This window comes from Channa argus, chromosome 6 (genome assembly GCF_033026475.1).
Source record: "Channa argus isolate prfri chromosome 6, Channa argus male v1.0, whole genome shotgun sequence".
Classification (NCBI taxonomy): domain Eukaryota; kingdom Metazoa; phylum Chordata; class Actinopteri; order Anabantiformes; family Channidae; genus Channa; species Channa argus.
The window spans coordinates 993,749-1,009,983 of NC_090202.1; the positions used below are offsets into that span (position 1 = coordinate 993,749).

The 16,235-nt window shown below is 41.5% G+C and overlaps 1 protein-coding gene across 1 annotated transcript in view; it reads left to right on the plus strand.

Moving 5' to 3' along the window:
- The first annotated feature begins 1,216 nt into the window (after positions 1-1,216).
- The window catches only part of mtnr1ba (melatonin receptor type 1Ba), a 76,535-nt gene continuing 61,516 nt past the window's right edge, over positions 1,217-16,235 (plus strand). Inside the window, exon 1 of the mRNA XM_067508421.1 lies at positions 1,217-2,568. Within this exon, the coding sequence (XP_067364522.1) occupies positions 2,373-2,568 (196 nt within the window). The 5' untranslated portion in view covers positions 1,217-2,372. The remainder of the gene's footprint in view (positions 2,569-16,235) is intronic.

Below are 16,235 nucleotides of genomic sequence, written 5' to 3' on the forward strand. Positions count from 1 at the left end.
ATTACCTCTCAGTTTCATCTCCAATAACAAGTTACTACTTTCATTCCAGCTTTAGTTATTTGGTAACTGCTGATTAATGACTTAATTACCAGGGACTTCATGATTTGTTAGTCACTACTCACATGTTTGCTTTGAGCTTTGTGCTGCTCAATAAATCTCATGCTGAATATATATATGAAAACCATGTGAAGTTCATGAATAATTCTATGTTGTGCACATACACAGAGCAACATGTCTGAACATCAGATTTTTTTTTTCAAGAGCACTGTGGTGGGAGAGTCACGCTGCTGAGGTGTAGAAAAAAACAGAGGACTGTTTTATGTGCCTCTAGTTCATGAGTCTGGCTGTCACTTTACGAAATACGGTTTCTTCATGAATTCAAAAGACTAAAACCATGGAAAGTTTATGCATTTCTTACCGATCCAACAGAAATGGAGCTGGAATGTTATTGTTACAACAATGAACTTTGGAGACTCTCTGGAAGAGGACAGACAACAATAAAGGGTTTTACAGAGTTTAGATGAGGCATTGTCAGGCAGGGATGAATAAAGTGTCAGAAGGAAAACTGGCAACAGGAAAATAAGTAAATGGCTACTGGAAGAACTGAAATCTAGCTGGAGAAGAGACCAGGACGGTGCCACAACCAGTGAAACGGAAATGGAATGGGAACAACGGCAGGTACGACATCTGAGGGGGACACTGAAGACCAAATCTGCAGTGAGGTGTTGGAGCTGGTGGGAAAACTGAGCATGGAGTGCAGGTGGGGAGGGGCTGGTGAACAGGTGAATGATGTGCATGAAATGAAGGTGTGGCCATCTGCTGCTATGGCTGGAGAACTGGCAGAGGAAAAGAGCAGAAAGCAAAGAGCAGAAGAATCAACTGAACGAAACCAGAAACATAATAAAATAAAAGGAGCCTTGCAGAATCATGACATTCATATGTTCAGAATGTTGTCACTGAATAGAATCAGAACATTTCTATTTGCCAACACTCAAAATAATAACTCTTTAAGCTCATAAGAGCACACTGAGTTATCATCACAGAATAGTACACAATAGACACTTTATTGTCATTGTAACGTACAACAAAATTGAAAAAGCCTCATCCATCCAATTAGTATGACTACAATAAGAAACAACATTAAATCAATAAATACAGCAGCAATCAATAAATAAGAAGGGGAAAACATGCTGAAACAAATCCACACACAATTACACACATTCAATATCGCCTCGATCCCTTATTGCATAATGGCCATGTACTCAGTGCTCAGTATTATTGCTCTCAGGTAAAAAAAACTTTTTAAATCTATTGGTCCTTGTTTTAATAGATCTGACAGCAGAAGTTCAGAGAGTGTCCAGGGTGAGACGTGTCCTTTATCTTTTAAGGCAGTTCCTCCAGAGAAGGGAGTCGGCAACCAACAATCATCTTTGCAGCAGACAAAATAAGTTGTTAGATGTTTTTTGAGAGGGTTTTTGTCACAGAAATAATATTGGAAGCCAGTTGTTTGAATGTACAACAGTCAGTGCGACATTTTATATATACAGCCTGATTATCCAAAGCTCGCAATGTTGCTTCTCATTCTCACGCGCGCGCGCACACACACACACACAAATGTTTAATTTGTGCTCATCTGAGCCACCAGGACCAACTTGGAGGTTCAGTGTCTTGCCCAAACTTGGAATCAAACCACTGACCCTCCAACTGCCACCGTGTGGTTCGTACGTGTGATGTATTTTAGACATTTATTGGCAATTTGATATGAAGAAAAGCACATTCTATAAGCTGCCAAAAAATAAAAAAAACCACGAGGACAATGAAAAGGAAGTCAAAGGAAATAATGGCTGCACTAAAATGAACTGATGAACACGACAGCACAGTGAGCTGGACAGCGCGGTCCTAAATGCCAGAGGAGACTCGGAGTTGCCTCCAGTCCCACAGACAACAGAGAGCAGAGGAGGGGGAGGACGAGGTAGAGGAGGAGCAGATGTGACTGGTGAGGCAGAGAAGAGGAGCGATAAGGAGCAAGAGGTGTGGAAAGATAAAGCAGGGGAATAAATAGGAGGTGTGGGGATTCAGGCGGCGCGTCTCAGCGTTCAGGTTCCGAGGTTCCCGGATTGTCAATGGGTCTAGGCGGGCTGCGGTCCGCTCCGGGGGGACTGGCAACTGGGCAGCGGTGCGCCTCCCGTCTCTGGCTGAAGTTACGCCGCTGGACGCATTGAAGGCGCAGAGACAACCCACGGCCACCGAGGGACACAACTGACAGCTTTTGTGTGTTTGTGTCTGTTGGGGGGGGGGGGTGTCTGCCAAGGGTGAAGCAGCATGTCAGCGATTAGTCAGACCGAGCGCGGGCTGTGAAGGAAGGGAGACAGATGGACATGCCGGAGGATGAGTCGCTGCTGAAGAACCGGACGGAGCCCGGGCCGGAACCGGACCAGGGAGCCGCGCGTCCTGCGTGGGCAATCACGGCGCTGGCCAGCGTGCTGATCTTCACCACTGTGGTGGACGTTCTGGGAAACCTGCTGGTCATTGTGTCTGTGCTGAGAAACCCTAAACTGAGAAATGCGGGTAAGAAGCTGAAAGCTGCTGTTATACAATGTAGTGTGTGCGCGCGCCTGCGTGTGTGTGTGTGTAAACATGGGACAAACAGAGCAGTGAGCGTGGAGCTCTGGTCACATGTGGAGTGTGCAGAGAAATGACATCCAGAGGTGAGCTGAGCTCTATGCTTATGGACAACGTGACGTTCAAATAAAGAGTCCCTCTGTCCACAGTGAAAGTATGTCCTGCCTAAAGAGACAGTCAAAAGGTCCGACCTGGTGTCACGTGGTGTGTGATTGAAAGACAATAGTCTCCACAATGTGAATCAGCAGAGAATGAATGAATGCACCCTGCAGCAGTGAATGAGTTTTAATTCATTCCGCTCTGCCACCGCGTCTCTGAATGACTTGTTTTCAACACTGTGCGTCCATCGCTGTCTCACCGAACTTGTCAGTCAAATGGGTTCATTTTCATTCCATAGTGGAGGTTCAGTGGAGCAGAGCCTTCAGCAGGGTGCAGGTGTTACTAAAATGTTAACAGTTCAGGAAGTAAATCGGATTTTAGCACGTTTTAAATGAGACTATTACTCTGAGTAATGTAGGATCAGCACTTTCAACTCACTTATGATTTCAAGGGCACCTCTCTTAATTGTTTTTTTATTTGGGGGAATAAAGAGACATCGTCTCTTGATAATAGTTGAATGGAAAAATAATTTGACTTGGTGCATTCTGCAGGCTGAGGATGTAGCTCACACTTTCTTTCTCCCCCATTTTCACTCCATGTTTCCTGTTCTCCGCTCCGTCCATCCATCCATCATCTAAACTGCTTAATCTGTTAAGGTTGGAGTCGATCCAGCTGACACTCAGCGAGAGATGGGGTGCCACCCTGAACACCTGACCAATCTATCTCAGCAACACACGTGCAAATTCACACCTACAGGCACAATTAACTGTGTGACTTTAGACTGTGGGAGCCACAGGCAGCATGTGGATATGAACTGGGGAAAGTTTAACTAAGAGAAATTCAGACTCAATGTCTACTCAGTTGTTTCAGGACCCTTCAAAGAGCATGGTTGACTTTTTCAATTGATACTTTTCACATTGGCTCCATTGTAGTAGCATCTGTGACATACTTTAAATGTCGTCCCCTCTCAAATCTATAAGACTCTGGAGTGTCTCATCATGGACATCCATGCACCATGTAGAAATCTGTGCCCACCAGCTGTGTATTTGCCAAACAAGTAGACTAGTAACCTGTTTCATTCACAAAAGGTGTGTAACAGGATTTCAGTCCTTGACACTGTTCTTGTGAAACAATTAGTGTTATAGATTTTCTTTCCACTTCTTCATGTAAATTCTTCAAATAGAAGAATCAGTACTTGTTAAAAGTTGGCATTACGTGTTGTAGTACACAAGTGCTTTCTGCGAACAAAGGACGGATCCATTGGAGAACAATTGGAAAGTGTAAATTAGCCTTTAGACAAATGTAATAAGGAGCCCTTGAGTTTTGTTATTGTAACGTTGCTAATAGTCATTAGAGGGTTGGAAAAAGGCAGTACAATCATTTGTAGCATGTTCTCTAAGGGTCACCCTAAAGGTTAAGGTTAATGCTTTAGTGACCCTGAATTTCCAATAAATTTAATGAATAACTGCTGATCTGTTTCAGACAGACTGACCTTCACCATCCCTGTCAGTGGGCCGCACTCACTGTGGTCCAATGAAGAAAGGACTTTTCAATCTAATGCTTTCGATGTAGTAATTAGAAATGTCAGATTAGATAGGCTGCATGAAGAGTCACTTCCCTGTCCTGTGTCCAAATTATCTGCGTGCAACTGAAATGCCAGCAGAGCGTCTGTGGCTGGCTCTCCTTCCAAATCTGAAAGCAGCAGTTACCTTGTCCGATTTATCTGCTGCATCACCTGCTCTGACACACTCTATGTTGAAGCATCTACCACACGGATGCAGCCAGCACGCAGTGCGTAACTGGAATAATGCAGATCATTTCTCTTTGTAGTCTTACAGTGATCCAGGTACAAACGCACTATGACAATTAGGAATTAAAATGTCACTCCAGTGACTATAAAAAGAGCATGTGCACTACATAACGTGATTTATATTTGCAAAAATCAATGGTTACTTCATTGTACCTTGGAACACTGCACCTGCCACTGCTGCTGCAAGCTGTTTGTGAGAGCAGGAACACACAAGTTCAGTTCAGGAGTCTTCTAATAAAACTCAGAAATCTCCATGTAGGATGCTGATGAAGATCATGTTACTGAAAGGAGCAGCTCTGTGAGTGATACAGTCCGGCATTATGAATGATCAAACATAGGAATTAGGAACATATCTCATGTGTATCATTTGCATTAGAATTTTATGCAGAAACAAAAACTGTTTCTCTTCTGGAAACAGAAAAGCATCAGAAAATCCAGCATATTATCTACAGTGGAATATGGAGATATCATGCTCGCTCATGCTGCTGCTACTACCCTCAAACCACTGGATGCTGTTTACCACAGCGCCATTTGATTTATTACTGCTGACAGCCATCACGCTCTCTTCTGTGAGTTATAAGAAAAGGTCGGAGGTCATCTAGAAAGCATCAGCATACCCAGGTCTTCTTTTCAATGTCTTTAAAATCTTAGCTGTGGAATAAATCAGGTCATCATGTTAGATATTACATGTATATATGTATGTAGTGGTGAAAGTAATTGATGACTTTTCTACCTTACAAAACTGATCTAAAAGAGCCACCAAATAAAAGTAGAAAACTGTATAACTGTATTATGAAAATATGCATCATACGGCCTCTTTAAATGTTTTTTATTACAGCTGTAAACAGGATAGACATCAATCTGGTAAACATGCTATGTGAGCATGCTGACATTTAAAGCCCACCAATCAGCTCCTATAGCTGTCCTCTAGTTTTATTAGCATATGGGCGGCTTGACTAAGGGTTTTCAGACATGCAGAGAGGAGTAGGACCATCAAGGCCAGAGGAATCAATTAGCCAATATTTATACTTTGCATAGGTCTGAGCAGGACTCTTTTTGCAGACTTATGTGGAAGTATGTGGAGCACTGCCACCATTAATTCAGTCCTTCACTACCTTTGGTTTCTTTTCAACGAGCAGACTAACATTTAGCTTTTCTGCATGCACAACAAGCCTTCTTCCCCTGAAGTCACCTGTGCATCTTCACTTCATTTGTTTTCCAACACAACCCCTAGTCACGTTGCTATTTCTGGCAGAATTGTGTCTTAATGTGCCGTGTATAAACGTTACACTAGATTTTGAATGCAATATATTGGGGCAGTTACACTATATACATATAAAATAATTGGTTACTTTGTGATTCCTCTAAATTTGACAAATCTCAAAAATAAATATTTAGTGTTCAAGGTACATAAAAAAGTAATTAAGGATTAAATCTTTTTATGTATTAGATTTTGTACATATTCGTGTAAATGAATAGGTGCATTCAGGTATTTTTATGCAACATGAAAATCTCTAGTGCATTGAAAATCCAAGATATATAGGAAATTCACTCTGCTTAATTCTGTCAAATAATCAGCAAAGCACTTACTTGTTGGATAAGGTTTCCAGTTGGAACTGAAGCTATCTAACAGGTAAGTAATATATAATGACATCTAAGCCTTTTTAACTAACTGCAACATGACCAAGAAAAGTATCCTCAGTTAGAATTAGTTCCCTCCACACTCACATCCTTCAGATTTGTTGGCATAATACGTCAGAGGCCTGTACAGCTTCACAAACCACGTCATTGTGGATCTTCTGCTTAAGTTGTTGTCCATTGCTGCTTCATGTACAGTGAGCGTGAGTGAACTGAAAGGCGCTTTAACATAAAATGTATTATTATTATTATTATTATTATTATTATTATTATTATTATTCTTAAAGTTGCACTAGAAAGTCGGTGGACTGAGTCAGCCACAAACTCTCAAGTGTGACCCAGTTGTGAGTTCATTCCTGCGGCCATGCTGCATTGTTATTACTCAATGTCAGTTGCAGCAAGAATGTAGGATCATTCTTTCAGTAATGACAACACATAAATGGAGTGGACCGTCTCATCTTTTGGACACGTGCCATATTAAGGTCCCGCCTAAAGAAAGCCTTAAAATCTTCTTTCCATCACTCCTCTACAGACTGAGGTAAAACACAGTTAATGGTGGTGATGTAATCCGGGTTGTCTCATCTTTGGCTTAAAGAATACACAAGTATCTTTTTTAGCAAATAGAGTATGAGGAGCACATTCCGATGGCCACAGTCTAAAGAAGAGACGCTATCAAGTTATCAGGTTCTTACGAGACAGTGGAATGTGGAACGTCTTGTCCTCTGCTGCTTTGATTTCAACCCATCTTTATTTAAAGTTCTTTTTTTTTTAATTTTCATATAAATAAGGTTTAACATTGCTTTAACACACCTTTACCATTTACCCACAACTTTTTAGACCCTAAAAGGAGTGTTTATGAGCAACTACACACAATCTAATGCTTACCCAGAGTAAATAATGATAAAACATGATGAAGTTGCTGGGACTACAAAAAGGACTTAAAACCACCTTTTCCTCCAATGAAGCCTTCTGAATATTTAAATGTTATACAACAAATATATAAAGTTTTAGTCCTTCTTTTATATCATGGAAGAATACAATAAAAACTTCATTTTCAATGAGTCATCAAGCAGACTGAGTAAACTTGAATTGTGAATGTTTATGGCCTGACTGCTTTAAATGCTCTTGATTGCTCTGCACCTCCATATTTCACTGAAGCTATTATCTCCCAAACTCAGTACTGAACTATTTGTATTGCAGTTGAAGCACACATCAGGTTCAGGACTAAGACAGTGACATCCCTGGATGCCTTTAAATCTTGACCCAGTTGCACTAGTCCTAGATCTATGTCCTCATCTAAAAGTGGCAACCTATAATGACTTAATGTGTCCTTTCCTTACAGTGCGTCTCCAAAATACAGCCTGTGTCACAGAACAGTACATGTGGACTGTAGATAAATAGACTATCACAGAGGAATAGTTGCCTCATCTATTGTTGCAAAAAATATCTGCATTAATTGTTTAACTTGTGTAGGTGAAGATGGAAGAGTATAAGCCCAAACACTTAAGCACTACTTTCAGATAAGGTGTTAATGACACACTATGTAACTGTTTTCTAACACTGATTTCACTGCAGGGCAGCTTGGCTTCACGAGTCCCCCAGTTTGAATCCTGGGTGGCTACAGCCTTTCAGTGTGGACTTTGAATGTTCTCCCCTTGCTTGCGTGGGTTTCCTCCAGTTTCCTCCCACAGTCCAAAGACATACATGGTATATAACTAACACTGTATTAAAGATCTCTTATTTACTTATAGTGTGAGCTTCCATCCCGGCTCAGTGGTAACGGTTTGAATGGTGGTAAAGTAAGTGAGCAGTACCACTGTGGAGTTTCATGTTCGTCAACAATGATTGCTGTAGTTGGTAAAACAACAGAGAATATTTCTATTTTGGACCTGGCAGCTCTGTGCAGAGAGACAGACAATACTCAGTAGGGGAAAGAGATGACCAGATATAGATAAATCCCATCGCAGCTTTTGTTTATTGTTTTTGCTGCCTTTCTTTTTGCATATGCAGTATTGTTGTCAAAACAGAAGCAATGTGATTTGGGAAGAGGATAATGAATAAAAAGCCAGCCAGGTTTTACAGATACGGGTGCAAACCTACTGTACGCTTCATTGGCATCCAGTTTAAAAGCTACATAATAAATCATGCAGTCTGCACTCACTCTTGCAGGCACATTTTCATTTTTTAGTCACATGTTCTATGCAGCCAAGTCCACAGCATCTCTCTCACACCAGGCAGCCCCTTTAACCATGTGATGCTCATTCAGTCTGCATACTACACCACGGAGCTTTGCATTCTCACTGCTAGTCTGCTGCCTGCTTTCAGAGACATGGTTCCACCCCACCTCCTCCTGTCACCTCCTGCATTTTGTCCCAAACAATTTTTGAATATTTAAAATATGTGCTCAGATTATTCCAAAGAATCACATGCATGTAAAAGGACACAAGGACCTGTCATCTCACCACAGTTATAGTCTGCAGGATGCTGCTCATACTGTACATTGATGTTCAGATTTAAAAGAAAAAAAAATTATGTAAACACAAATGGACACAGTATGTTACAGAACAGTGCAGTACGATCCAAGTTATAATATTAACATAATAATAATAATAAACTGAAATGTATAAGCATTTGAAGCAATACGAGAATAGAATAGAAAAAGAGCAGTTGTGCTAGGAAGCAGATGATACTTGTTTTTATTTAAAATCTTTACAGTCTGTATACTATGTGCATTTATACTTGGTGGGAAATGAAAAAAGTTTAGAAGCAGCAGCTCTTTGTAGAGTTGGCAGTTTGGATAAACTGAGAAGCAGAGGACAAAGGATCTAGGTAGCACACTAATCTAATTTTTGCTTATGACATCTCTGCAGAGATGGAAAAATCTGCCAAAAGGAAGACCATCCCATAAAGCAGACCTTTATGGTAGAATGGTTCAACAGAAGACTCCTCCCCAAAATCGTTTCCAATTATTTATGCATTATTTATGCCCACATTGTTTGCTGGGCACCACCTAGGCAGCCAGCGGTTGAATAATGATATGCAGCTGTACGTAGTCACTGATCAGATTTGGCAGGGGACCAGAGAAAAACTACGGAGTCCGACATTGTTTTAGCAAAGTTACACACCGATTCAACGTTCATTTTAGTGACCTCAGATTTGCGTAATCGGGCGTCATTAACTCCCACGTGAATAATAATCTTACTGTATTTACGTTTATCTTTAGCCACGAGTTTCAAATATGATTCAACGTCACTCGCTCTGGCCCCAGGAAGGTATTTGACTACGGCCGCTGGAGTCTCTAACTTCACGTTTCTGACTATAGAGCTGCCAATTACCAGAGTTGGTTTCTTAGCGGGTGTGTCGCTGAGTGGGGAAAATCGATTAGAAACGTGAACCGACTGGTGGTGAACCTCGGGCATCTGTTTAGCATTAGAGCTCTTACGAACCGTCACCCAGCCGGATTTGCTTCCTGGCTGCTCGGGAACTGCCAGGTGGATTATTTTCCATGGTGCTTAGCCGTGCTTCCAATTCCCTGAGTCTCGCCTCCCAAGCTGCAAAAACTTTACACTTGTTACAGATACTCCTATCACTTAAAGAGGAGGAGGAAAAACTGAACATGAGACACACTGAGCAAGTGAGAAAAGGAGAGAGGGAGACAGAGAAGCCATTGCTAAAGGCTATAGGTAAAATTTGGAATGAGTTAACATTAGCTAGTTATGTTTTAGAAGAGCAGGTGCTTGTGTAATACAAGAGTATGTCACGTCTCAAGTATTAATTGTGTAGAGAAATAACCTATTTGAGTAAAATAAGACCTAAAATTAATCGGGGGTGGCTGCAGCTCAGTTGGTAAGGCAACTGCCACCACAGACCAGTCGGTGGTTTGATCCCCAGTCCCAGATATATGTTGAAGTGTCTGTGGGCAAGACACTGAACCCCCAACAGCCCATTCCCAATCCCCAGCTGTGCAGTGCTGGTCCAAGCCCGGTAGAAATTGGGGAGGGTTGGCTCAGGAAGGGCATCCATCCAACATGCGGACAATGATCCGCTCTGACGACCCTGAACTCAAGGGATAAGTCAAATGGACTAAACAAACAAAAAAGTACACAGTAAACAATCCTTTGGCAGAAAGAGGAAGTGACACAACACGCAAACTGCACAGGGACGAGTCAACACTGACTCCAAGGTGTAAGAACCTTGTAGAGACTTTCCCAAGAAGATATCACTTTGCAAGAACTGTACTTCTCCACAGTACTTGTCAGATGGATGTTTCATTATTTTTGATGTTTTTATTATTTAACAGTAACTAATAACTAGTAAACAGACTATTCTTGTGACACTTCTGCGGTATGTGGGAAACAATGTACATACAATCAATACATGCAGATGAAACCTCGCAAGCATATTCAGCAGTCATCCAAAAGCAGTGAGTACTAAGCATGTTAAAGAATACTGCACTGAAAAAGTTTGTATAAGTCCTGACTTTGACACCACGTACCCAGCAAATCCCTGTACAGGATGGCTCTGTTTTACACCGAGTATATGAATGAATGATAAAGGCTTTCTGGTACAATAAAGCACTTAATAACCCATCAAAGGCCCCCTGTGGTCTGAGTGGCCAATCAGCAGTGAGGGCAAAGCGCATTGATATGCCAGTGTGGTTCCTCATAGTCTCAGAAATCCCACAGCTAATGAAATGGAGCCAATTAGAGAGAAGTGCAGAGGGAGATAGTGGACTCCTGAGGCTCACTGGGTGAGAGACCTTTGGTACAAGTGAGAAGAGAGAATCTCCATCTCTCAGCCTCATCTTCTGTCCCTCTTCTGTCTGTATCTACCTCTGTCACTGTCTTCTTCATGTTTTCCCGAGACAAGCGTTCCGTAACTATTGTACGCTACATAGCCAAAAGTATGTGAATAGCCAAACACTACACTTCTATGCTTTTTCACATATGATCTGGAGAATATCTGGAAAATCATCTCTGGAGATTCTCTTTCACATGCAAGACGATGTAAGATGTAAGAAGTATTTATTCTGGGTGGTACATGGAGGCAGGTCATGTTGTATAAAATACGCTATGGAAATCACACTGTTTTGTTTCACAGCACATTTATGATCAAATGCGACCAAGTCTCGTGCTGTTCACTGACTTTGTTTCACAATGTCTGCCCTTACCGACAGAAGTTCCCACATTTCATTGTCTCTCCACTGAGCCATTGTTATAAATTTTGCACATAAGTGTTCTTTGCCATCAGGTGTTTGTCTGTTTTTTTGGAAATCCCCAGATAAGACAACATCATCACACCCAATCACCTCAGATAAATCCACCAGATAACAGATCTATTTACATATGTGCTCAATTGAATGGTTTCCAGACTTTGTACTAGGAAGCTGACTTGATAAAATCAGTACAATGTCCAGGCCAACTGACTTGAATGTTGTCATTGTCACGTACAGCCCCTCTGGATAATATCTGAAAGAGGGTATACTTTGCATATGCCATTCAAACACAGCCTCAAATCTTCTGGTTTCACCAGATGTCTAACCAGCTGTGTTGTGTTGAACCTCACTTTCACTGTTGTGTCTAAGAACATTTGGGGGCGTGGTGGGCAAATGGGTAGAGCATCAGGTTGAGATGCAAACGACCGCGAGATCGAATTCCACACCACCAGGTCTGGCTACGCCCTGCCATCAAGGGCCTTGTTCCTGGTCCCAAGCCTGGATAAAATGGGAGGGTTGTGGCTGAAAGGGCATCCAGCATAAAAACATATTGTCTTGACCAGAGGGTTTGCATTTGCCAAAAAGCTTATTGCCTAAAATTCACATCTCTGTCCTAAGGACCATCTTCTGCAGGGATTAACAACTTTGAGCCAATAGGCAACACTTCCTGCTCAATTTGGTAGTCGGCCATGTTTGTCCACACCTAGGTACACCTGGTTTTAGTTCATCCCTAGGTGTTAAATTGCTAAATGACAATCAACTTTCTTCAAACCAAACTGGGAAAACATCTTATGAAGTTGCCTTAGAGCACAGTCTTCAACATGTCGCCACTTTCCCAGTAGCTCGCCAAAGTGGTAATGAATCCTACATTAATTTCAAAAACCTGATTAGTCACATTTGAGTGGTCACTGAGTGGTCAAGATTACTTAACAGTTAGTTGTCAATTAAACAGTACACTGCTTTCAAGCTTGGTGAGCCAGTGGTTACCAGTTTTGCCAACTTAGAGACTTTGTCACTGCATTTAACAAGTATTCAGAATCCTCTTGTAACTTTTTCAAAAAAGCAACTACCAACAACTCTAGCAACTTTTTCTGGAGTTATTTACTTATTCTGGACGTGAAAGCACATATGGTTCTCACTCTTATCAATGAGCAGCGGGTGCTAGCATAGGCCCCTCCCACATCCCAAAGCCCTCACAGGGAGCCTAGTCCTCCTGCAGCAGCCCCTCCCAGTTGCCGTCAGAGCAGGAGATGTTCACCCCTCCACTGAATCCAGACTGCAAATGAAATGAATGGTGCAAGCAGAAAGCCATCGCTTATTCTCATACCAGCAGGAGAATACAATACATACAGACACACTAAATGCAAAAATATATGCAAAAATATTGTTTGTGATGTTTTAATGCAAAATGTGAGTTGTACACACAACTCTTTTTTAAAGGTCCAGGAAAATTTAAACTGCTTATTAGTGTGTTAGGGTTGAAATAAGCTTTGAGAATAAATGTTACTAAACATGAGTAGATCTCGGCCATTATGATGGAAAACTGTTTCTTTCCTACAAGATGTTCTTCTGTCTGGGTTGTAGCACTCACCCATTTGTAGATATCAGAGATATAGAAAAACCCTGAACCAAAAACCAGAGAATAACCTCGTCTAATGACCTTATTGAACAAACTGAAAATTCCATCTCTCCCCTCAGGTCTTGTTCCTCTGGCCACTTGCTTTTACCCCTTTAGACCTTCTGTAGACAGCTGGTTATTGCTAATTTCAGCTTCCGTTTCCTCCAGCTGTTCATCAAAGCGTTCGACTGCTGGTGAACTGTTTTTTTAGTGAGCAAAGATTTTCCTTCTGACATCTTCAGATGTTCTCTTTTTCTCTTTCTATTTCTATTGAAATTGCTTTCTCTTTCCATTATTATTTTATTTCTTTCATAAGTCGCAGTTTTGATTTATGGCTCTGCCACTTTACTGTTATTTGTAATTTCGGTAATAACTCCCTCTGTCTCTGCTTTGTCCAACCTTAATGGATTTTCTCTCTGTTCATGTCTGTCTCGCGGTCTCTCACGTCATCGTCTTTATGGACTTTCTCTCTGTCTCTAAGTCTGTCCTTGCTGCTTCTCCTTCCTTACAGCTGTACTGGCAAGGTCATTCTCCACTTCGCTCTTTTAGGAAGGAACTCGGCTCTTGGGGCTAAAGCTCCTTCCTAGAAGCAAGGAGGCTACATTAACCAGTTTTAGCATTAGACACATTTATTATCTAGCTGAATTGTCAATGATTAAGTTGCCCTCTGGGTAACGTAGATGCCAGGGTTTGATGAAGAAGAATGCATGTAACAGAGAAGACATCATTTCTGATTGTGGCGTCTGACATTGACAGTGCAACGTCTGACAGTGCAATGTTAAATGGGCAGCGTTCACTTTTAATGTAAGAGAAACCAAAGTGTCAACGTTATTTTGGGACATTTTAGAGTTTATAGAACAGAGAGAAAGGAAACCATACAAAAATGCACCCTTGTGTCTCCAGATTCAGATTACTATTGTCATATGCATCTTAGAACACAGGGCACATCTCGCTGCTATGAATAATGAATTTTGGTCTCCTAGCTGTTTCATCACTCTGTCCTTGTCTGCTTCCCTGTCCTTCCTCTATAGCATCTGTCAACTGCACTTTATATTTTTCTTCCCCCTGCAACACATTAAAGCACACTGACATTACCTATCCTGACTGAGTGTTCTGTGTGTGCTGTCCAATAATGCCATGACAAATCTCTCTCTCTCTCACCCACACACACACACACACACACACACACACACACACACACACACACACACACACACACACTCGCACACTCGCACACTCGCACACACTCAGCCGTAAGTAATAACAATTAACACTGTAACTCAATAGTTTGCACTGTGGCTGTAAAACCAGAAGGTTGCGCTTCCTTGGCCAGACTGTCTCATAATCGATTATAATAGGACAAGTCATGCTGTTTTTTCAAATAATCAGAATTTACTTATGCCCCAACTCTGCTACAGTGAGTCTCCTTTTTCAACTTTGCCATGTTTGAACTATGATCTATGCACCCACTGGCAAAGGTGAAACTGTAAATGGTTATAATTCTACTCTCTGTTTAATACTGAGGTCACAGTGGATTCATACTGCAGTGCATTATAAGACGAGGTGGTTCTAATGTTTTGGTCGCCCGATTTAAAATGAATTGATTTGTCTCTTCTCCTAACTACAAAGTCTTCAACATTCATACTCTTGACGGCTCACTTTACGATGGTCGTCCACCAATCCCCTAGTTGTAGGTTTGATCCTCGGCTCCTCTGGTCACATGAGCAGGCGCTATACAAAATATTTAAATCTCAAACACAGAAAATGAAACAAAATAAAATGCTGTGACCCTCCCATTGTATCGGGGCTTGGGGCTTGGGGCCAACACCTGGTGGGTTGGGATTGGAGCTTACACCTTTCTGCATCCAAACCCCATGCTCTACCACTGAGCCACCAGGCCCCCACTATTCTAATAACAGTAAACTGATTGTCAGTGTCAGGTGATGCCTTTGCTCCTTATTGTTTTAGATTTGTAGTTATCATGATATTGACAGATTTGGTCTTAGTCTGACTGAGAACATGATGAATTCTGTTTGCACCAGAGAAAAAGGAGGCTTACACTGCATTTCACAGGGTTTACCCTCCTTGACAACCCTGCGCTTGCAAGTTAAATACTTTAATGAGGATTCTGCACCAGCAGAAAGTAGCCCTCAGCCTCTCAGCCCCATCGGCCCTGCTCTCCTTCCCTCTGCTCTCACTGTTAGAGAAGCAGCACAGTCTATATTAAGCATCAGAAGGAATTGACAAAGTATCTTTCTATTAATACCTGAAAGGCTGTTGGCAAGCATCTATAATTGATACAACTGCTGCTTGTGTTACTTTGGAGAGTCTGCTGTGCTCAAATCTGTGTTTTCTTCAGGTCATACAGTAAAACAACAAGGAAACATGATGTACAGGGAGCATTCAATCTTCTCTCCTGCAGATTATATAACCTTAATCTGCCTTTGCATTTGCCTCTATGAACGTGTTTGTGTGTGGGAGAGAGAATGAGCTTCCATTCAGTCCCCGAGAGAGATCATACGGCCTCATACGACCTATGAATCTCTCTCACTTTCTCCCTTGTGCCATATTTGCCCTCCTCTTAGCTGTTCCCATTTCTCTTCTGTATTCTCTTTTCCTTTCTCCTTTTTAAGATTCCCCTCCCAAAACGTCCCCCTCCATGCAGATTCATGAACATTTGTTTTAGTCTTCCTTTCATCTGGCCATCTGTGCAACATCTCTAGTATCCATCCATCAGATACACTTATCTGTATATCTGTATCTTCTGAGAAGATGATGAGGTGGAGCATGTTCCAGCTGACATCTGATGCTACATGGAAGATTAAAATTTCCTGGATTAAAGACGTTTGCTTCATGCCATATTAAAAGATCACATTGTCGTCTGAGGCCTTGATGAATTATCTAATAGTACAAATTTTCAGTCATATTATTGTCTTCATGTGATCCACTGTGTTGCATCACCTCCTCTGTAAATGTCTGCGAACTTTGGAGACCACTTGTTTTAATCTTGCAAGCAAAACTTTTTTCCCGTACTGGCTTAATATCAGCTGCTTAACAGTGTGTTTTTGTTTTGTTTTTTCGCTTCAAATGCTCCAAATGTTTTTAATAGACTGGTCTGGTTTAGCACTTGGAAGACCTGGACTCTTTTACTGTGGAGTTATGCTGTTGTAATATGTGCAGAATGTGCTGCTGGTATTGTATTATCATTAAATTACAAAATGATTTGTAATTTT